This window comes from Cervus elaphus, chromosome 12 (assembly GCF_910594005.1).
Source record: "Cervus elaphus chromosome 12, mCerEla1.1, whole genome shotgun sequence".
Lineage (NCBI taxonomy): Eukaryota > Metazoa > Chordata > Mammalia > Artiodactyla > Cervidae > Cervus > Cervus elaphus.
The window spans coordinates 30,255,201-30,279,066 of NC_057826.1; the positions used below are offsets into that span (position 1 = coordinate 30,255,201).

At 40.6% G+C, this 23,866-nt stretch overlaps 1 protein-coding gene across 1 annotated transcript in view; it reads left to right on the top strand.

Moving 5' to 3' along the window:
• The window catches only part of CCDC175 (coiled-coil domain containing 175), a 69,729-nt gene that overhangs the window by 3,837 nt on the left and 42,026 nt on the right, over positions 1-23,866 (top strand). Inside the window, exons 3-7 of the mRNA XM_043919938.1 lie at positions 160-271; positions 4,551-4,686; positions 7,761-7,989; positions 16,056-16,178; positions 19,732-19,841. Of these exons, the coding sequence (XP_043775873.1) occupies positions 160-271; positions 4,551-4,686; positions 7,761-7,989; positions 16,056-16,178; positions 19,732-19,841 (710 nt within the window). The remainder of the gene's footprint in view (positions 1-159; positions 272-4,550; positions 4,687-7,760; positions 7,990-16,055; positions 16,179-19,731; positions 19,842-23,866) is intronic.

Genomic DNA, 23,866 nt, shown 5'->3' on the forward strand with positions numbered 1-23,866 from the left:
CAATTATTTCCCACTTTCTATTCCAAATAAAAATGACAGCAAAAGATGTTTACTGCAAAGCAAATTTTGATGTCTGAAAACATTTGTGGGCATTGTTTAGGAAATCAGTCTCATTATTTTAATGTCTTAACTTTTTAAATATGTAATTTACATTTTCAGGAAGAAATGAGAAAGTCCACAATAGAGCTTCTGGAAATTGAAAGCATGGAACTCAGCAGATTATATTTTCTATTGGAAACTCTTCCCACTAGTGTTAGCAGAGAACTGGAAGGTACTTTGAGTTTATTAACTGTAGAAATTTAGTTTATCTTATAAGACAATAATCTAGTACTTGTAACAAGGTGAATTGAATAGTTATTCCATATCAAAAAATAGCCAGAAAGAGTATACAAGACACATACAGTGAGATCCATAATGTTTCCCTTTCAAGTGGAATAACATATATGACTTGAATTTATATAATTATTATAAATAGACTAAAGACAATATTTGTCCTTTTGTGGCTGGCTTATTTCACTTGGCATGTCTTTAAGGGTAATTCATGCTGTAGCATATGCCAGAATTTCTTTTAAGGATGAACAATATCCCATTGTATGTATACACCATGGTTTGTTTATCCATTCATCCATCAATGGACCCTGCATTATTTCTATTTTTAACTATTGTAAATAATGTAGTTAGAAAATAATAATAACAATTATAATAGTAAATAACAGTGCTATTACAAATGTGTGTTTCTATCTATTGTATCAGGTGTGCAAATATCTATTCAAGTCTCTCCTTCCAACTCTTTTGGGTAGAAATGCAGAAGGGAATTGCTGGATTGTATGGTAATACAGTCATTTTGTGTTTAATTTTTCAAGAAGCTGTCATATTGTTTTCCACAGTGACTGCACTGTTTTACCTTCATTTGCACAATGCAAAAGCATTCCAATTTTTCTACATTCTTGCCAGCACTTGCTATTTTCTGTTTTTGTTTTGTTTTAAATAACAGCCACCCTACTGGATAAGAATTGCTATCTCTTGTGGTTTTGATTTGCACTTCCCTAATGATTAGTGATGTTGAGCATCTTTTCATGTGCTTATTGGCCATTGGTATATCTTCTTTGGAGAAATGTCATTTCCTGTTCATTTCCTTTGCCCATTTCTTAATTAGGTTATTTGCTTCATTGTTGAGCTGTGGGAACTCTTTATACATTCAGGATGTTAACCCCTTTTCAGATGTATAATTTGAAAGATTTTATCCCATTCCATGGGCTACTTTATCACTCCTGTTGATAATGACTGTTGATACACAAAGGTTTTTAATTTCGACATAGTCCAGTTTATCTATATTTTCACTTGCTACCTGTGCTTTTGGTGTCATATCCAAGAAATCATGGCTCAATCCAATGTTATGAAGATTTCACCTATGTTTTCTTCTAAGCGTTTTATAGTTTTAGCTCTTACTTATATTTAGGCCTTTAATCCATAGTGAGTTACATTTTGTATTTATTTTAAGATCAGACTCCAACTTTATTTTTCCAGCTGCTGGGAGTGTTGGCTGAAGCTCATAGCTCAGTTCCTCTGCAGGAATTGTCCTTGACAAAAGAGAAAGTCTTCACTCCAGGTTACAGCCCTCCCCTAGTACTGCCCACATTCAGTGACTGGTCACCAGGGGAGCACAAAGGTCTGCCTCCCTCGATCACTGTAGAATAACTCTGAAGTGTCACTACAGCTTTAAAACTCATTATCATTTAAACCCTCCACCCTTCTGCAACTCTTATCTCCTCAGAGATGTTCCCCAGCTCTACACGAATTTAAAAATGTGTTTCCTAGGGAGCCCAACCTAAACCAGTGGTCTAAATAAACTGGAAAAAAAAAAAATAAGATTTTTAAAGTAGCTGTTCCAGTTATTCATTTATTGCCTTGCAGCTCCGAATCTACCTTCATTGTCTGCTCTGTCATAAGGGAGTTGGGTCCTGTAAGTTTCCCCCTTTGCCAGCAGGCCCAGTGTTAAGCTTTGTTAGTACAGGGCACTGGAGGGACACTGGAGGAAAAGGGGGTTCTCTTCGTGTTCCAGTGTGCTCAGCTTGGCCAGCCCTTGCAGTGCAGGTAACTTCTCCCGGCAGCGTGCAGCAGCCCTCGGTGCCGGAAGCTCCCGCCCATATGCCTCGGGCAGCTTCCTGGTGGATTGCTCCCAGTGCAGCCCCTCCCTGTGAAGCTTCTCTGGCAGTTTGCAGTGAGTTCTGAAGTATAGCAATTCCCGTGGACATGTCTCCCCAGTGCCCCCAGAAGCCATATTTCTAGTAAGTTCTGCCAACCCAGCGTTTCATGAAGTTCTTTGCCATCCAATGATCCACAGCCCTCTTCAGCGGGGTCTGGATCTCGGGACTAGAGGTGCTGCTTCCTAGAAGGCACGCTAGCTCAGCCTTCGGCCTAGTGGTGCCCCTTGTGCTGGGTGTTGCTGAATGCTTTAGAGTCTTCTTTGTGCATGCTGTGCTGAATTGCTTCAGTCGTTTCTGACTTTCTGACCCCAGGGACTGTAGCCCGCTCGGCTCCCCTGTCCATGGGATTCTCCAGGCAAGAGTACTGGAGTGGGTTGCCATGCCCTCCTCCAGGAGGCCTTCCTGATCCAGGGATTGAACCCACACTCTGCACTGGCAGATGGGTTCTTTACCACTAGCGCCACCTTACTTTCTTACTATTCATTCTCTCATTACTCTAATTCTCTGAAGTGAAGTGAAGTGGAAGTCACTCAGTTGTGTCCTACTCTTTGCGACCCCATGGACTATAGTCTATGAAATTCTCCAGGCCAGAATACTGGAGTGGGTAGCCTTTCCCTTCTCCAGGGGATCTTCCCAGGCCAGGGATCAAACCCAGGTCTCCTGCATTGCAGGAAAATTCTTTACCAACTGTGCTAATTCTCTGATACAGTTAATAATTCCTGATGTTAAAATTTCCCTATTCAATATGAGATTTCTGTCTCCCAATTTGACTCTGAATGATATAGTCAGTTATGAAACAATATGCTCAGTTAGTTGGCAGGGAAAATCAAACGAACTCCTACATGCAGATAAAAAATAAAACTTAAAAGAATCTGTGCTCAAGACAGAATTAAGAATGTTTTTATTTTCTTTCGTTGCTTTTTTTTTTTTTTACTGTCCAGTTACTTTTATAAGAAAGACATATTTTAGAAGAGAAAAGAAATACTGTGCTAGTTTATAAGGTCTTTGATACACATGAAATACTTAACCAAATAAATTTAATTGGCCTTGTATTATAAAGCTTTTCAACTCAAAGTATGGTCCTTGGATCAGTAGCATCAACCTCACCTGGGAGCTTGTTGCAAAATGCAGAATCTCTAGGCCCTCCTCAGACCTACTATACCAAATTCTATATTTCAACATTACCCCCAGGTGATGTATATGCATATTTGAGACATAAAGTTTGAGAAACCCTGCTACAATGAACAACTTAATTTATAACCTATAAAAAAATAATCTAGTTCTCTCAGGGGAGCTACCAGTTTCTGGGGAATTTGTTGCATAGAAATGGATAGCCCAATACTCATTTTTAAACAACAGTGTTCAAAAACTCATGCATTTTCACCATCTATCTCTCAAGCACTGAGGAGATCCTTTGAAGTCTTCTGTGATTTAAGCCTTATGTGATTATACAGATATGTTATTTTTCGATGGATAATTTAGTTTTTTTAACACACTGGCTTCCTCAGAAAGCAGAGCCAGAAGCAATGGCTTTTGCAGTATTATTTATTTAATTTTTTTAATTTCAATACTCTATTTATTTATTTGGCTGCTCCAGGTCTTAGTTGTGGCACTCAGGATCTTCAGTCTTCATTGCAGCATTGAGGATCTTTTTTACTTTCTGCATGTGGGATCTAGTTCCCTGACCATTATGAAACCCAGGCCCCCTGCATTGGGAGCATGGAGGCTTAGCCACTAGACCACCAGGGAAGTCCCTGCACTATTATTTTATTAGGACATGCAGTCCAGGTGGATGAGAGTGGGATAAGGAACCAAAGCAGGAAGAAGGGAGAGCTAATATGGAGGCAATAGATGCTGACCACTGGTGACAGCAACTAGTTAAATATGAGAATATGCCCCCAGGACACAGTGGTACCCCTTCTCAGGAACATCCAGGCAGTCCACTGGTGCATGCTTGCAACATCCCCAAACTTTGCGTTACACATACATGGGGGGTGTGAGTATCTGAAGATGTCCCATAGTAGAGGTGACAGGGAAGTCCTAAATAGCTGAGAAGTGGATAGGGCAGGCAGGAACCAGGAGCTGTCAGACGGCACCAGTCTAAAGTTGTGCAGAGCTCATAGAAAGCTGGTCACTAACCATAGCCGCAGCTGAAATTAGGGATATAATTGATAGGTGAGACTGAGAGGGTCCAAAGGGGTAAGGGAGAGGTGTCTGATCCAGAACATACTTAGAAGAATATTTCAAAGAAAGACATAATTTGTTAATGACTCGAAAGGTCAGTATCTACAACTGTGCAGTTTCTCAAATAACTGAGTAACATTTCTTCCACTTATGTTTAAGAATGTGTCAGGGATGCTCGCAGAGGGAATCTTGTTGAGATGAGTGAACTACACACAAAAATTACAAGGATAAATGATGAAATGGAGTTTCTGAAGAAGAAAATACTCCATCTGCAAACAGATAATACAGCTCTAGGGTAGGTATTTTTGTTTGTGTGTGTGTGTGTTTGAAGGAGTCAGGGTCTGGGGATAAAGTGGGAAATTTTTCCTAAGAGATTTGTCCTATGGTCTGATCTTCCCTGTAGCTCAGCCAATAAAGAATCTGCCTGCAAGGCAGGAGACCCAGATTCAATTCCTGGGTCAGGAAGATCTTCTGAAGAAGGAAATGGCAACCCACTCCAGTATTCTTGCCTTGGAAAATCCCAATGGACAGAGGAGCCTGGCAGGCTAGAGCCCATGGAGTCACACAGAATTGGACACAAATTATCGACTGAACCACCTCTGAACTGGTGCAGGGCAAGTTAAGAGGTGGAGATAGCTTGTAGAAGATAACTGGGCTGATGAGGGTTGTTTGATAGCTGCAGAGAGCTGAGAAGAGAGCAGAAAATCTTCTACCACCATAGCCAGGAGACTGTAGGATTTCAGAGGGAATTCAGCTTCCCACAGCAACTACACACAACTTACTGTGTGTAAGTCACACACTGCCTCACACCCCACCTCCAAAGGTAGAAACACAGTGACTTTCATTTCATTTTTAGTAAAATTAAGTTTACAAACCTCAACCACCAAAGCAAGAAATCTTCCTGGGTATTGTGTTGCAAGTATAATATCAAACCAGGTATACTGTAGCTAGATTAGTTCTTTAAAGACACTCAGATATAGTCTACTGGAGGGCTGAGGATGGGATTGGTCCTAGATATTTATTACCTGCAATTAAATGGAAGCTGACACCTGTTAGTTTTATTTGTTTATTCTTCAGCTGTGTTATTAGCACTCCCCCCTCTGTGGGCCTCATTTTTCCATCTGTAAAATGGAGATTACAAATCTTGACTTACCCAGTCCATAGAGGAAGAAATATTCTGAAAGAAAAAACAGTAAAATCCTGAAGAATATCTCAGCTCTATGAGTAAATTTGCAAGAGTAATGTATAAATGTCAGACTTCCAGTTTGTGAGGGTAAGAAATACTCAAAGTACCCTCATTATAGTGAAAAAATCTTCTTGGGAAGGCAAATTCAGAAGGTTGCTTTGGTGCAAAAGATATCAAAGCATCAGGAATTAGGTGGGATCTCAAGGCCCAGGGACAGTTTCCTCGGAACACCTATTTTGGAAGATGCTCCATGAAAAAGAAAGGTCATGATCACATAAATCTGAGAAAGACTGCATACATGAACCCTTCTTGGAGATTCACAATGCATATTTATGCATGGTGCATCCTAGCCACAATCACCAGAGACCACAGACTATCAATTTCTAAACTACTGACAAGGAAGCTAACGTCCAGGCTGGAATACTCATATCAATTGGCCAGCACCATCACACCCCTATGGACCAATGACTCTCAAACTTGAGTGTACATTAGCATAACCTGGAATGCTTGTTAAAACACAAGTTACTGGGACCTCCACTGCAGATATCTGATGCAGTAGGCCTAGGGAATGGGGGCAAGAATTTCCATTTTTAACAAGTTCCTAGATTCTGCTGCTGGTCCTGACCACACTTTGAGAATCACTGCCCTAGAGAAATCTTCATGGAAAGCCAAATTACAAGTGAACATAATGTGGGTTGCCTGATGAGCCAGCATCACCAAGCTACAGTCAATTATTGCATCCTTTTTTTGAAGAAAGATGTACATCAAGATGTGCGCACTCTCTGGCTGGTCCTCCCCTGGACAGTCCTCAAAAACTGGGCACATGCAAGCTCTTCAGGGGTTGGGGAATGGGATTTCCTCAGGTCTGGAGAATTTGGGAGGCCAACCCATCTCAATATACCTAGTCAGGTGTATTGATTTGATATGTTTTGCTTTGCTACCTTAAAGCTACTCAATCCTTAGTTTGCTTCATTCTTAGCAGGCTTCCTCTACTAAACCTACAAAATACCCATTATTTGACACCATCTAGCCTAGGATTCTTTCAGTTGCCTTTCTGTGGTAGAATTAACTTCTGGAAAATAAATTTACCAACAACCTGTTTCCATTTTCCTAAGCCTTTGCTTACAATTCCCCTGAACTTAAGTGTTTAGCTTTGGAGATTAGAAGAAAGTCTCTACATTGCAGGAGATTTGAAAAAAGGAAAATAGAGAAATGGCATCACTGTTCTTCCTCCAAATCTTTTATTGTCATTCCTGGGGCAGATGTTTCTCACAATCTTAGGGTCTTCTTCAAGTGGGAGTGGCCAGCAATGAATATGTAAGGTTAACCTCTCCTCTTGAACTCAGATTTGGCTATGGCTGTGAGACGATAGGACTTCCCAGGTAACTCAGTGGTAAAGAATTCATCTGAGATGCAGAAGACGCAGGAGATGCCACAGGTTCAATCCTTGGGTCATGAAGATCCCTTGAAGAGAAAGAGCATGGCAACCTACTCCAGTGTTCTTGCCTTGGAGAATCCCCTGGACAGAGGAGCCTGGCAGGCTCCTGGCAGGCAGTCCATAGGGTCACAAAGAGTCAGACACGACTGAAGCGACTGAGTATACACGAATGTGAGGAGTTAAGAGAGTTTAAATTAGATTTTAAGCACCCTCTGAACCGTGAAGACAGACTCAGATCCCTCTTCCCCAATTCCTGTCCTTCAGAGGGGGATTAGTTTCTCCTGGACATTCTATGCAGGGCAATGGCATCAGAAGGTGACTAGAAGAGTGGTGGGATGCTTATCTATCTTTGGCTTAACTATGTATCTCACGATGATGATAAGGTAGTTATGGCAAAGTTACATATCAAACCTTTTGTCCAGCAAGATTCCACTTGCCTGTTCAAAACGGTTTTTGAATCATTGTAAGCTTTAAACCAAAATATCCCATAGTAACTACCTGGTATATGAAGATGGGGTTAGGCAGGACCCCAAGACACTTTGGCAGGGATAAACAGTTGCAAGACGGATACTGTGTTTCCTTCTGCCCTTCATCTCAACCAAGTTTAGGCCATTACAAATACAACTCTAAAATAAGTATCCCTTAAGTTTCCCTCTTTATGGTGGTTCATCTCATCAAACAGACTTTAAATTTCTTTCTGGAAAAAGCCATTCTTTTTATTCCAAGAAGGATTCTTTTTCTCTAGTGAAAGGCAAGAGGAGCTAGCGAGGCATTATGGAAAGGTTGTCCTGTCACTCAACCATGCAATGAAAGAAAAAGCTACTACCACTATTTACATCAATGAGACTTATACCAAAATTAACTCAGAGAAGAAAGAACTAGAATTGCAAAAAACATATATTCAAGAAATAGAGGAGCAAATAGAAAGAGAAAGAGCAGAATATTTGAAGAAAAAAGAAAAATTGACTCAAGAGGTAAGTGGTATGATTTTTTTTTAAATAGAGAATTGTACAGAATTGAAGCCGGATATGAGAAATAATGTATTTGCCCTTGAAGATAGCAAGCGTTCCCATGGTATCTTCTGCAGGAATAGAGCAGAGGCTCCAGGACACTGGAGCCCATGGGGGAGATGTTTGATTTGTACCACCATCTCGGTTCATGGGAAAGAATGCGAGTCATAATGATGGCAACACTGGGGTGGCCCCTTGCTTATATGCAGCCCTATGGGAAGTAGGGGTTTGCTTCTGTGTCATTTGGTTGTCTTTGACAGTTCTGAGGCCCTGTTTCTGTAGTAGGATCAGTGAGTTCAGCTCTGCTGGAACTGATGCAGAAACTTGGCCTCTATGCACTATCACCGAATTGAATCTTGGAAACAGAGTTTTGGGTGAAGTAGAAAAGAATAGCTTTATTGCATGGCCAACAAAAGGTAACCACAGTGGGCTAATGTCCTCAAAATTATGGATCCTAAGCCAGTGAGGGGAGAGTCTTATAGTCAAGGGAAGGATTGCAGGCAAGGATCAGAGTACACACGGGGGTCTGCACTCCTTCAATCCAGAGGTCATCTGGCCTGGCATCAGATGGTCTTGTGATGGCTTCTGTGATTCTCAAGGTTATTGAACTGTGACCTTCTCTCTGAAATGAAAAATGCTTCAACAAGTAGTTAATTAACATCTTTACTTGATGAGGACTCCAGTTCTGAGTAAGAGCTCAAAGATATTGTTATGTTTATCTCTTGAGGAGGAATCACATCCTTGCCTCAAGGCTGCACTATTGTTTCCTGACTGCTCCTCCCTTGTTTCTGCATCTCCTCCCTTCCTTGATACAGCAACTGTTTGAACTGCCCTTTGGAACCCAGGGAAAGTCATGGAAGCTGTTGAGTTCAGTTCAGTTCGGTCACTTACTCAAGTCCAACTCTTTGTGACCCATGTACTGTAGCACACCAGTCTTCCCTGTCCATCACCAACTCCCAGAGCTTACTCAAACTCATGTCCATTGAGTCGGTGATGTCATCCAAACATATTCTCTTCCCATTCTTCTCCTGCCTTCAATCATTCCTCGCATCAGGGTCTTCCAGTGAGTCGGTTCTTCCCATCAGATGGCCAAAGGATTGGAGCTTCAGCTTCAGCATCAGTTCAGTTCAGTTCAGTTGCTCAGTCATGTCCTACTCTTTGCAACCCCATGGACTGCAGCATGCCAGGCCTCCCTGTCCATCACCAACTCCCAGGGTTTACTCAAACTCATGTCCATTGAGTCAGTGATGCCATCCATCCATCTCATCCTCTGTCCTCCCCTTTTCCTCCCACCTTCAATCTTTCTCAGCATCAGGGTCTTTTCAAATGGGTCAGTTTCTTCTCATCAGGTGGCCAAAGTATTGGAGCTTCAGCTTCAGCATCAGTCCTTCCAATGAATATTCAGGATGGAGTTCCTTTAGGATGGACGGTTGGATCTTTTTGCAGTCCAAGGGACTCTCAAGAGTCTTCTCCAATACCATAGTTCAAAAGCATCAATTCTTGAGAGCTCAGCTTTCTTTATAGTCCAACTCTCACATCCATACATGACTCCTGGAAAAACCATAGCTTTGACTAGACAGACCTTTGTTGGCCAAGTAACGTCTTTGCTTTTTAATATGCTGTCTAGGTTGGTCATAACTTTTCTTCCAAGGAGCAAGTGTCTTTTAATTTCATGGCTGCAGTCACCATCTGCAGTGATTTTGGAGCTCCAAAAAATAAAGTCTCACTGTTTCTACTGTTTCCCTATCTATTTGCCATGAAGTGATGGGACCAGATGCCATGATCTTAGTTTTCTGAATGTTGAGTCTTAAGCCAACTTTTTCACTCTCCTCTTTCACTTTCATCAAGAGGCTCTTTAGTTCTTCTTCACTTTCTGCTGTAAGGGTGGTGACATCTGCATATCTGAGGTTATCGATATTTCTCGCTGCAATCTTGATTCCAGCTTGTGCTTCCTCCAGCCCAGTGTTTCTCATGATGTACTCTGCATATAAGTTAAATAAGCAGGGTGACAATATACAACCTTGACATACTCCTTTTGCTATTTGGAACCAGTCTCTTGTTCCATGTCTAGTTCTGACTCTTGCTTCCTGACCTGCATACAGATTTCTCAGGAGGCAGGTAAGGTGGTCTGGTATTCTCATCTCTTTCAGAATTTTCCGCATTTTGTTGTGATCCACACAGTCAAAGGCCTTGGCATAGTCAATAAAGCAGAAGTAGATGTTTTTCTGGAACTCTCTTGCTTTTTTGATGAACCAATGGATCTTGGCAATTTGATCTCTGGTTCCTCTGCCTTTTCTAAATCCAGCTTGAACATCTGGAAATTCACAGTTTTCGTACTATTGAAGCCTGCTTTGGAGAATTTTCAACATTCCTTTACTAGTGTGTGAGATGAGTGCGATTGTACGGTACTTTGAGCATTCTTTGGTGTTGCCTTTCTTTGGGATTGGAATGAAAACTGCCATTTTCCAGTCCTGTGGCCACTGCTGAGTTTTCCAAATTTGCTGGCATATTGATTGCAGCACTTTCACAGAATCATCTTTTAGAATTTGAAATAACTCAACTGAAACTCCGTCACCTCCACTAGTTCGTAGTGATTCTTCCTAAGAGCCACTTGACTTCTCATTCCAGGATGTCTGGCTCTAGGTGAGTGATCACACCATCATGATTATCTGTGTCATGAAGATCTTTTTTGTATAGTTCTTCTGTGTAGTCTTGCCACCTCTTCTTAATATCTTCTGCTTCTGTTAGGTCCATACCATTTCTGTCCTTTATTGTGCCCATCTTTGCATGAAATGTTCCCTTGGTATCTCTAATTTTCTTGAAGAGATCTCTAGTCTTTCCGATTCCATTGTTTTCCTCTATTCTTTGCATTGATCACTGAGGAAGGTTTTCTTATCTGTCCGTGCTATTCTTTGGAACTCTGCATTCAAATGAGTATATCTTTCCTTTTCTCCTTTGCCTTTCACTTCTCTTCTTTTCTCAGCTACTTGTAAGGCTTCCTCTGAAAACCATTTTGCCTTTTGCATTTCTTTGTTTTGGGGATGGTCTTGATCATTGTCTCCTGAACAATGTCCATTGTTCTTCCAGCAGTCTGTTTATCAGATCTAATCCCTTGAATCTATTTGTTACTTCCACTGTATAATCGTAAGCGATTTGACGTAGGTCATACCTGAATTGCCTAGTGGTTTTCCCTACTTTCTTCAGTTTAAGTCTGAACTTGGCAATAAGGAATTCATGATCTCAGCCACCGTCAGTTCCTGCTCTTGTTTCAGCTGACAGTATAGAGCTTCTCCATCTTTGGCTACAAAGAATATAATCAATCTGATTTCGGTATTGACCATCTGGTGATGTCCATGTGTAGAGTTTTCTCTTGTGTTGTTGGAAGAGGGTGTTTGCTATGACCAGTGCATTCTCTTGGCAAAACTCTGTTAGCCTTTGACCTGCTTCATTCTGTACTCCAAGGCCAAGTTTGCCTTGTTACCCCAGGTATTTCTTGACTTCCTACTTTTGCATTCCAGTCCCCTATAATGAAAAGGACATCTTTTTGGGGTGTGAGTTCTAGAAGGTCTTGTAGGTTTTCATAGAACCATTCAACTTCAGCTTCTTCAGCATTACTGGTCGGGGCATAGACTTAGATTACTGTGATATTGATTGGTTTGCCTTGGAAATGAACAGAAATCATTCTGTCATTTTTGAGATTGCATCCAAGTACTACATGTCAGACTCTTTTGTTGACTATGATGGCTACTCCATTTCTTCTAAGGGATTCTTGCCCACAGTAGTAGATATAATGGTCATCTTAGTGAAATTCACCCATTCCAATCTATTTTAGTTAGATGATCCTAAAGTGTCGATGTTCACTCTTTCCGTCTCCTGTTTGACCACTTCCAATTTGCTTTGATTCATGGACCTAACATTCCAGATTCCTATGCAATATTGCTTTTTACAGCTTTGGACTTTATTGTATCACCAGTCACACCCACAACTGGGTGGTGGTGTTGCTTTGGCTCTGTCTCTTCATTCTTTCTGGAGTTATTTCTCCAGTGATTTCTACTAATACATTAGGCACCTACAAACCTGGGGAGTTCATCTTTCAGTGTCCTATCTTTTTGCCTTTTCACACTATTCATAGAGTTCTCAAGGCAAGAATACTGAAGTGGTTTGCCATTCCCTTCTCCAGTGAACCACGTTTTGTCAGAACTTTCCACCATGACCCATCTGTCTTGGCCCTACATGGCATGGCTCCTAGTTTCACTGAGTTAGACAAGGCTGTGATCCATGTGATCAGATAGGTTAGTTTTCTGTGATTGTGGTTTTCAGCTTGTCTGCCCTCTGATGGAGAAGGATAAGAGGCTTAAGGAAGCTTCCTGATGGGTCTTGTTCTGATGGGCAGGGCCATGCTCAGTAAATCTTTAATCCAATTTTCTGTTGATGGGTGGAGCTGTGTTCCCTCCCTGTTATTTACCTGGGTCCAAACTTTGGTGGCCATTAATGAAGATAATGGCCTTCAAAAGGCTGCATGCACGCACTGGTACACTCAGCGCCCCAGCTCTGCAGCAGGCAACTGCCGACCCACGCCTCTGCGGGAGACTCCTGGACACTCCCGGGCAAGTCTCAATCAGTCTCTTGTGCGGTCACTGCTCCTTTCTCCTGGGTCGTGGTGCACACAAGGTCCTGTTTGTGCCTTCCAAGAGCCTATTTCTTCAGTCTTGTGTAAGTTCTGGCAGCTCGATGGTGGGGTTAATGGGCGACCTCCTTCAAGAGGACTTATGCCATACCCAAGTCTGCTGCACCCAGAGCCCTGCCCCTGCGGCAGTCCACTGCAGACCCGTACCTCCATAGGAGACGCTCAAACACAGTTCTGTCTCAGTCTCCGTGGGGTCTCCGGATCCTGGTGCACACAAGGCTTGTTTGAGCCCTCTGAGCATCTCTGGCGGGTATGTGGTTTGATTCTAGACGTGATTTCGCCCCTCCTACCGTCTTGCTGGGGCTTCTCCTTTGCCCTTGGATGTGGAATATCCACATCATATCCACATCATATCCATATCATATCCATATCCATATCAAAGTCACTCCGGCACTGCACGGCTGTTTTGGGTAAGGGGTGGGGATTTTCAGAAATGTGGTCACTGCCCGCTTTCTGGCTTCTTATGGTCAGCTTTCAAACTGTCATGGCACTAGTAGGTGTGTCATTTAGCATATGCTAATATATTACAATGAGCATATAAAGAGGCTTGAGGTCAACTGAAAGTCAAATTTTCTGCCATCCTGGGCCTATCCGGTTTAACCAGTTTTTGTAGTATCCTGTTTTTCTCCATGGCTTTGTCCCCTGCTCTCTTCGTTCTTGTCTCAGTTTAGTTCTTGTGATTGTTTCCATGATGCATGCAAAGTCGCTTCAGTTGTGTCTGACTCTTTGTGACCCTATAGACTGTAGCCCTCCAGGCTCCTCTGTCCATGGGATACACCAGTTATGAGTACTGGAGTGGGTTGCCATGCTCTCCTCCAGGGGATCTTCCTAACTCAGGGATCGAACCCACAACTCCTACATCTCCTGCATTAGCAGGCAAGTTCTTTACCACTAGCACCACCTTTTTTTCATGATAAGACTATTCATAAGTTCCAGTTAGGTCTGAGAGTTTTTATCCTTTAAAGCACCTGTGTCTTCAGAAACAATTTTACACGAAAACCATGGATTGCTTTTTTTTTTTTAAGTGTAAATAGCCTTAGTCATCCTCAGAACAGGTGCTTTGTGAAGTCATCGACAAGCGGTCCCTTGGGCAGTCTGCAACCACTAACCAGAATTTGTAAAAGTTGAGCTCCATGGACCTTTTCAGGGGATGAAGCCATTGTTAGCCTGCACTGCAGTGCTGGAGTCAACTGAAATCCATGGCTCCTGTCATCGGGCTAGACCTTGCTTGGATTTATTGTTATTACAGTGAAATGGTGTCAGAATAATAAGAACCAAAAGGCGTTTTTCCTCTTTTCTCTCTCTACCTGCAACAATGCTGAGAGGGCTTCATTTCACCCACTGTTTCCAGCCCTCTGCTGGACTTTCTCTCTGAGCAGTCCAGAACTCCCACTCTGGAGGGGCTCACTGAAGTTATAGGGGTAAAAAGGGGATGTGTCTGCCTGGGCACAGCTTGAGGGGTGATGTGCAGGGCAGTGCAGGTGAGGAGGGAGGAGAGCCTTGTCTCTTTTTTTTCTTTTTGCTTCGCTGGGGCTGAAACAATGGTCAGTGGTGGCCTGAGTACTACTGACATTTGCCCACCAGAAGGAAGACTCCACCAGGCAGGGATTTTGTCTGTCTTTTTGTTGCTGAATTCTAGCACCATGATGGGTGCCTGGCATACCTTGCATGTAGTAGGCACTCTATAATATTACTGTATTGAATGATTGAGTTTCTAACTTCATTTTAAGCCCTAGAGAGAAGTTTCCACCCTCTCCCATCCCTTCCTATTCTTTAATATAAAGAATATAATATATTATATATAATATATATTTTATATAAAATTTTAAAAAGGAAGCCCAGAGGGACTTCAGATTGAGAATTTGAGAACATGATAGGTTCTCCTTCCTTTTGTGGATAGTGTTTCTCAGTCAAAAGCACTAGTTAAATGAATAAGTGTGGCTTTACAAAAACAGGTAGTGGCTGGATTTGGCCAACAGATAGTAGTTTGCCTACCCTTGGTTTAGTGCCCTGGGAGAAAAGGAAAAACATTAGAGTACTCAGAGGCAAATAGCAAAAGCCTTGACTGAAACTTGCTTAAATAGTAAGGCCATTTATCATCTTACACAATAAGAATTCCCAAGGTAGGGGAGACTCCAGGATTAGCTAGTTCAGTGGCTCATCCCTCTTCCATCTTTCATTTTAAGGCTGGTTTCCCTCATCATCACAAGATGCCTGCCAGTGACAACTGGACTATATGCTTCCGTATTCACGTAGAAGAAGAAAACCTTTCCCAACCAGGGACATAAGTCTTCTTGCCAGGTTAAGATAGTGCCCACCCCAGAATACTAATGGATCCTCAGGGAATGCATGTACTAGTGGGCTAGACCAGCTGCTAAGCTGCTGCTAAGTCACTTCAGTCGTGTCCGACTCTGTGTGACCCCATAGACGGCAGCCCACCAGGCTCCCCCATCCCTGGGATTCTCCAGGCAAGAACACTGGAGTGGGTTGCCATTTCCTTCTCCAGCGCCTGAAAGTGAAAAGTGAAAGTGAAGTCGCTCAGTCGTGTCGACTCTTAGCGACCCCATGGACTGCAGCCCACCTAGCAGGGTACAACTACCCTTTTGGGGCAGAGATCTTAACATGGTAAGGAAGCAAAGTTAACTTTCTGACACCTCAAGGTCTTATGTGCACAGGAAGGGCATTCCTGTGGTCAAGTCCCAGTTCGGGGCATTTGACCACTGAATATCTCTTAAGGCATAGCCACAAAGCATTTCTGCCAAATACCGGGTGCTTTTGAAACACAGATAAATCAAAGTAAGGATCCTTTAGCTCTCGGGGCTGGTATGGGTGACACAATGGTAAGTTATTCAGGGCTGAAAGCTGCCCTACCTTCAACGATTTTGGTTTTGGTCTGTTTTATTCCTCATTAAATAATGTGAATTTAAATTTCTGAACAATTCTTAATTCGTTCCTTTGACTCTCCTAATGTGCTGTAAATCTGTTTTTTTATTTTATATATTGTTGTATTTTACCAGTAAATTTTTTTATGTTTTTATGTTTTACTAGTAAATTTTAGAACAAAAGCTACTTTTATAATTTGCTTTTAATGATCATTGTTTTATTGTAACTCTAAATTTACTAGTTCAGCATTTCATAATTACAATTCAGTCTTTGTGATTTATTATTTTTCCTTCAATGCTTCAAGATAAGCCCAAACCTGGTTGTTTTAATTTGGTAAAATACTTAGGTTAAATATGGTATACGTAAATATGAATTAGGTTGGCAAAATTTTTTAAAGGCTTCCCTAAGCTTTGTTGTCATCTTAAGCTTTATGATTGGTTTATTATGTTTATTAATACAGATTGAAGAATATAAAAAACTCTGTGAACTTAAGAGAAAGGAAACTTTCGCAAAGAAGAAAGAATTGGATAAATTAAGGCTTACAATGACAAAAATGAAAGAAACTGTTACTACAAGCACAGTGGTAAGAAAAACTAAACTGGTTTTTCATGCCTGACCCCAGACATCTCAATATACACTGCCTTAAACATAGCAGGAGTTTTTTTTTTAAAAAGGAGTTAATTTTAATTCATCTTCATGCCATTCTGGGGAGAATGTTTTGAGCATGTTAACGTTTTCTGACATATTATTTAAACTGTCATAGTGCAGTTATGTTTTCTTCAGGAACGTGATGGAAAGAAGTAAGTTTGGAATGCCTTAGGTATAAATTGCATTTAATGGGCCACCCAACCCAGAAATTGGACCCAGGTCTCCCTCGGTGCAGGCAGATGCTTTACTGACTGAGCTATGCATGAAGTCCCTTTAATGGGCCAAAGTACTATAAAACAGGTTTTTAAAAACACATATAGAACTGACCAAATGCATACAGAACATTATGTAATGTTTCTGTGAGGTTGCTTTATTCTACATAACAAAGTGAATAACCATCAACAGTTTCCTTATTTCTGAATATGTGATAATCAAACAGAATTTGGGCTCTCCATTTATACTGAGTACAAGAACATTAATATGCACTTTTACTTTAAAAATTGATAACATTGATTGAAAAAGCCAGTACTGTGATAGTACTTTAAAATGAGGATTATCCTCATTTTAAAGATGAGAAAACTGAAGCTTATGGAGGTGACTATAACTGAAGAGGTCAATGTTAATACTACTTCTGTTAATTAAAATAGAAACACCTGTAATCTATCATAATTAGTTGAATTAATGAGTCTTTAGTGATTTCTTCTATCTGTTTTGAATTGTTTAGTCACTAAGTCGTGTCTGATTCTTTGTGACCCCATGGACTGTGACCCACTTGGTTCCTCTGTCTGTGGGATTTTCCAGGCAAGAATACTGGAGTGGGTTGCCATTTACTGTTCTAGGGATCTTTCCCATCCAGAGATCGAACCCACCTGCATTGGCAGGTGGATCCTTACTGCTGTGCCAGGGAAGGCCTCTATCTGTATTGAGAATTACATGTAAAACTATATGGGGCAATAGTAATACTAATATATATATAACATTTCTTATTAGAATGTTCAGTTAATTCCATTATACCCATGTTCAGTTAATTCCATTTATGGGGTAGTTCTGACCATTATGGGCTTTCCTGGTGGCTCAATGGTAAAGAATCCACCTGCCAATGCAGGAGACATGGGTTTGAGACCTGGGTTGGGATGATCCCCTGAAGGAGGAAATGGCAACTCACTCCCAATATTCTTGCCTGGAGAATACCTTGGACAGAGGAGCCTGGTGGGCTTCAGTCCACAGGGTCACAAAGAGTCGGACACCACTGAGTACCCACGCTTTTTTCCTTGACCATTATAATTACAATACATCCATTATGACATCCAATTACAAAACATTAGTAAAACAAAAATTTTCTCTGCCTACAAGATCATTATCTGTTTTTTTTTTCCAAATATCAATGCAATAAGGAAGCATGAATCTAGCTAGGCTCAAAGGGTTGGATAAAACAGATTTTATCTGTATGCCTAAGCTCATATATTAGGGCCTCATAAATTATGTCACACACATCACTTAACTTGGAAAAATGAAGTATATGTTCCTTAACCTGCACTCCAAAGATCTCTAAGGCCAAATAAGACAAAGCTGGAGGTGTCAGGGATACTTACCTCAAGTGTCTCTCTCTCTTTAGTTGCTAAGTCGTGTCCAACTCTTACTACTTCATGGACTGTAACCCACCAGACTCCTCTGTCCATGGGATCCTCCAGGCAAGAATCCTGGAGTGGGTTGCCATTTCCTTCTCCAGGGCATCTTTCTGACCCAGGGATCAAACCCGGGTCTCCTCCTCTGCAGGCAGATTCTTTACCGACTGAGCTACGAGGGAAACCCAGTGTCTCTCTACCTCCCCCAATCCAACACCCCACCCCACCTTACCAGCGGAGAATGGTGTTTAAAGCACAATGGCAGTATCACAGGGGCTTCCCAGGTGGCTCGGTGGTAGAGAACCAGCCTGCTAATTCAGGAGACGCAGGTTTGATCCCTGGGTCAGGAAGATCCCCTGGAGTAGAAAATGGCAACCCCCTCCAGTATTCATGCCTGGAAAATTCCACAGACAGAGGATCCTGGCAGGCTACAGTTCATGGTGTCTCGAAAGAGTCAGACATGACTGAGCATGAGCTTCACATACGTATCAGAGAAACCTGCGTCTGAATCTTGGCTTTACTAACCCAGAGTTTCCTCGTCTATAATATGGAGGTAGTAGGACTGCCTCCTTCAAAGGACTTTTGTGGAGAAAGAATGAGGTCATGCCTATAAGGCTTTTAGCTGAGTGCTTTGTATTTGGTAAACTTTGTTGTGGTTGATGTTGTTATTTCCTGAGATTAGAAAACAACATTTTGGCTATGAACTTGAGACTACTGGGAATTTCAGGTTCACCTTCATGTGGCACTTTTGGTTTAGAAAACTCTGCAACCAGGTCAAGTTAATGTGATTCTGACAGAAAGGAAGAACAGTGTATGATTCTCAAGGTGCCCTACAGTCCAGGATGGGGAGGTTAGAGGGCTAGAGGAAAGGAATATCAGGCTGGATGGGCCTTGAGCATAGAGTCACTAATCCTGATGATCAGTCAGAGTCCCTTGGACAGTCTACTAATTTTTGATAGCAGTTCTAGGGTTTCAAACTCCTGTTAACTCTGGAACTATAGTCCACAAGTTCAGTCATATGAGTACTTTAGAGAAAAAATGTAGTTTGGGGGGCTTTCACTCACCTGTCTCACCTGACATGACTGAGAGTGCCTCTACACCCCTGACAGGTGTTCTCTGACCCCACATTGGTGTGCAGGATTGGGAGAAGTTAAATCATCTGCCCAGGGTAACTCTATGCAGAGAGCAAAGGAATCTGTTTGATTAGCTTTTCTCTCAGCTCCACTTTCCCTCACAAGTGGAAATGCAGATCCAAGCTCCAATAAATTTGCCTTCCCTTTTCTTTTACCAAAACTGTGTTATAAAAATATCTGTTTCACTATGAATTTTCTTCATTCATAGTTCTTTCTTTTAATTATGCTAACATTTTTTCATCAGACCCAATTTTTCCTTTTCCAAAATGCTGATTAAGTATTAAGAGAAAATCTTCAGCGTGAACATAGCTATCAAATAAGGCAAAAGACCTGATTTGTTTGGACTTTTAAAATAATACTCATTCCAATATCCTGGAATAACATTATTTTAAATAATTATTAAAATGTATATTTAATTTTTTAAATGGTAGTCATGTCTTTAAAGTTTTTTTTTTATAGTTTTTACATTCCTATTGCTGTAATTCATTTCTCTCCCTCCCAAATTTTGTTTTTTGTTCTGTTGTTTTGGTTTTCTTTTTGTTTTCTTTTCTGATGATTTCAGGATTATTTCTGTCTCAGTTTGTTTTATAAAGAAACAAGTAATATAATGATTGATTTTTATTTTAACTAAAGGCACCCCCAGTATAAAAGATGAATGGATGATACATGAATATTTAGTGAGTTGAACTGCTGTCATGAGTCATTTGATGATTTATTGAATTTTCAACAGGTTCTTAGTGATCACAATTTAGAACTAGCACGACTACAGGGATCAATAAGACAGTGGGAAGAAAAGGTTGAAGACATGAAGAAATCTTGTAAGATCCTGGAGGATAAAATGTAAGGATAATTCTTCATTTTCACTGAAGCATTTCTAGATGTGATGTTACTTTCATTAGAAAATTTTTTCTAATATTAGATGAAGATTATATTCTCTTAGTTTACTAAAGTTTCTGTGATTTTCAGCTTTATAGAACCACATCTTCATTGTGAAATTAACCAGTTTTTCAGATGATTAGGAGAAACAATTGAGGATGATGTGTTTAATTTAGGAAGAGGGAGGGATTTTGGGGTATGGATTATCCTCATTTCAGTTCCTTACTCCCTATAAACAAATATGCCCCTGGAGGAAGGCCATAATGCTACAAACTCACCTAACCATGCTGTTACAATTGTTGTTCATAGTCAAAGAGGACTTGCAGAACTTATTGAGAAAATACAGGGAAGCCTCAAGGCAAAATTTACCCAAGGAACGGAAACCAGAAACATAAGAAAATATTCCTTCCATTTCAAGGGTCACAGCCTTTGCTTCCTTCTATGATTCTCTTTATCTACATGCTGTGTTGTCTTCTTGGTGAGCCCATGGGTAAGCATGGCCATTCTAAACACTGTGAGTTTACCTGGCACAGGTTCATCTACTTTAGAGACTGACTAACAGATTCTCCCAGGAGAATTCCCAGATTTCCCAACAAACACTGTTTAGCTCAGCTCTGGACAGGAAGGTGGGGTCTTTCAATATAAATATGGCTTCTGGGATTACCCCTAGGGTTTGCTGACAGTTTAAAAGACAAATTGTGGTCTGATCAGTTTCCAAAAAAGACATGTAATTTCACATATAGAATCTTATTATAATATGACTCTTTTCTACATAGGTTTGAATGTATTGCACTTAAAGTTATATCTCTAAAATAACAATTACACCACAGTGCTACTCTACCATCAACAGTCCATAAAATATGCAATAATCTCTATACTCAGTACTAGATTTGAAAACAGAAAGCTCAAATAACACAACAATTAAAAATCAGAATAAAAAAATCTTTTTCTTTGACAAAGTTAGTTTTGGTTGATATCTATTTCTTACATACCAGGCAGAAAATCATCATGGAATTTACAGATTAGCTCTTAAAATTATTTCTAGGGGTTATCATTAAAAGCCTTGCTGCTACACTGATGAAAAATTTAAAAATTTTAAGCAGTCTTCATGTTAACTAACTAGTTTTAAAAGTGTGTTCCAGAAGGAAATGGGAGGCGGGGGGGGCTTCCCTGGCCCAACGGTAAACAATCCACCTGCTAGTGCAGAGACACCGGCTGGATCTCTGGTCTGGGAAGATCCCACAGGCCGCGGGGTAACGAAGCCCACGCACCACAACTATGGAGCCTGTGCTCTGGAGCTCGGGAGCTGTCACCACGGAGCTCACATGCCGCAGTTACTGAAGTGTGTGTGTCCGAGAGCCCGTGTTCTGAAGCAGAAGAAGCCCCACGGTGAGAAGCCTGCGTATCACAGCTAGAGAAGGCCCTGCTCACCGCAACCAGAGAAAAGCCCGCACAGAAACAAAGACTCAGCACAGTCAAAAACAAATAAACAAAATAAATAAAAACATTTTTAAAAAGAAGGAAATGGGGATCCATTGATCTTTCATTTTGAATGGCTCACCTTTTTTTTTTTTTTTTTTAAATTCCAGTTTTTTAAGAGTTTTCACGTAGAATCTCACTGAGAAAAAGTGCTTTTGACTAATTTGGTGATTGAGGATATTTACCTCCCCCCTTTTTATTAATAAAACTTTACTTTTTCCTCTTTATTACTTAGCAAATTAAAAGAGAATTCTCTGTATTTTTATTTTCTCACTTGGTTCCTTTTTTCTACCTTTGGTGGTAGAGAGAAGCAGCTCAGTTCTTGTTTGGTGAATTTAAAGAATCAAACTGTTATTTTTATAATATCTATAACATTCTTTAAATTAAACAAGAAACTAAATAATTTGCATAGGTTATCTTCTTACTGATCTGTAAGTCTTAATTCCCCGTGTCCCGCCCACCATGAATTCTTTAACTTGCAAGCTCATCATCTATTTTGAGGTCAAAATATTGAGAAAAAACAAAAATTACTCAACTCCAAGTTTAAATTAAATATGTGGAATTTTAATTAAATTTAAATTAATTTAAATTCTTTATGTGGACAGTTAAGAGTACCTAAAATTCACCACAAGTCCACGGGAGGCACTGCTAGTTTAATCCTTCTTCTTTATTATTATTAATATCCAGAATGATGTATTTGCATAATAAAAGACAAATCAGTACCTATCATTCTAAATTGCTATGACCTTTCTTTGTCATTGAGCTGGTTATCAGCACATGGGAACTGAGAGATTAGAAACTAAATATTCTACATAAATGACATCCAATTTGTGACCCAAAGTATATACTTGCCGTTATAGTGCAGGAGGCTGTAACAATTATAGATGCTTTTTTTTCTTTAAAGTGCTGAGTGGTTTCAAAATTGTCAAAGTTACCAATGACTTTCATCCTGCCAAATTTCAGTGATCTGGTCCAAAGTTTTTGAATTCTTAATAGAATTTGACACAGATGCTTACTTCCGTCTTCTTGAAATGGTTTCTTCATTTGGCTTCCCAAACATCACCGTCTCTTATTTCACTTACCACACTGCTCCTTCTCAGGACCCTATACTTGTTCCATTTCTTCTTTCTGCCTCTAAATTTTGGAGTTCTCAGCCATTCATCCTCTATTCTGTACTCATACTCTCCATACATGACTTCATTCAGTCTCATTCTTTCTGTACCTCTAGTGACTTCCACATTTATATATTCAACCCTGACCTCTAAATGCATATAGTCTGCAGTTTATTTGACCTTAGCACTTGGAAAGTTGAAAGTTATAGCTTCTCAGTTGTGTCTGACTTTTTGTGATCCTGTGGACTGTAGCCCACCGGGATCCTCTGTCCATGGAATTCTCCAGGCAAGCATACTGGAGTGGGTTGCCATGTCTGCTCCAGGGATCTTCCTGACTCAGGGATCAAACCCAGTTCTCCCGCACTGCGGGCAGATTCTTTACCATCTGAGCCACCACACTTCAAGGATATCTCAAATATACATGTCCCAAACAGAATTCTTAATTTCCCATTCCTTGAAATAGCTCTTCCTTGAGTCTTCCATATCACTGTTTACCTAATTACTCCAGTCAAAAAACTAGAAGTCATCCACCATTCCAGTTTTCCTCACTACCTAACCCTAACCCAACTAGGTAACTAACCTAACCTAACCCTAATCCAACTCTAACTCAAGCCAAATCCAAAGTCTTGTCCTATTGCCTTCATCTTCAGAATATATCCCGAGTCCAACTACTTTTCACCAGCTCCACCACTACAGCCTCAGTCTGAGCCCCCATTGTCTCTTCTGGACCCTTGCCATAGACTTCTACATAGTCTGTCTTCCTGTGCTATTGTCTTTCTTTACTCAGTAGCCAGAGTCATCTTTACAAGGTGTGAATCAGTTCCTGTCATTCCTTTCCTTAAAAAGTCCTCCCTGGTTTCCTTCAAAATAAAATCTGAACTTCTACCTTGTTCTCAAGACCCTATGTGATCTGGGCTGTGTCTATCTCTTCAGCCTTCTCAAACTCCTGTCTTCATCAGATATACCAAACATGTTCCTGCCCAGGTTATTATCACCTGCTGTTCTTTCTATATGAAAAGCTCTTCCTTAAGGTCTTCACATATCTGGCTCCTTCTCATCCTTCAGGTCTTTCACAAATTATTCCAAGAGGTGTTCCCTAATCACCTGTCTACACTAACATCATCATTCTCAGGATTTCTCTCTACTTTACCCTACTTTGTGGTCTTTGGATCATTTAACACTATCTGAAATATATATTTTTTGATAACTTGCTTCTATTCTGCCTACTTCACTAGAGTGTAATTTCCATGATGGTAGAGACTTTGCCTGTGCTGTATCTCCAGTATCTATATCACCTTCAAAGTGTAGGTATTCAAAAATTGCTTCTTAAATTAATGTATAAATAAATATTAATACATCATATCAAAAGACTAAAATTTTTGTTTATTCTAATGAATA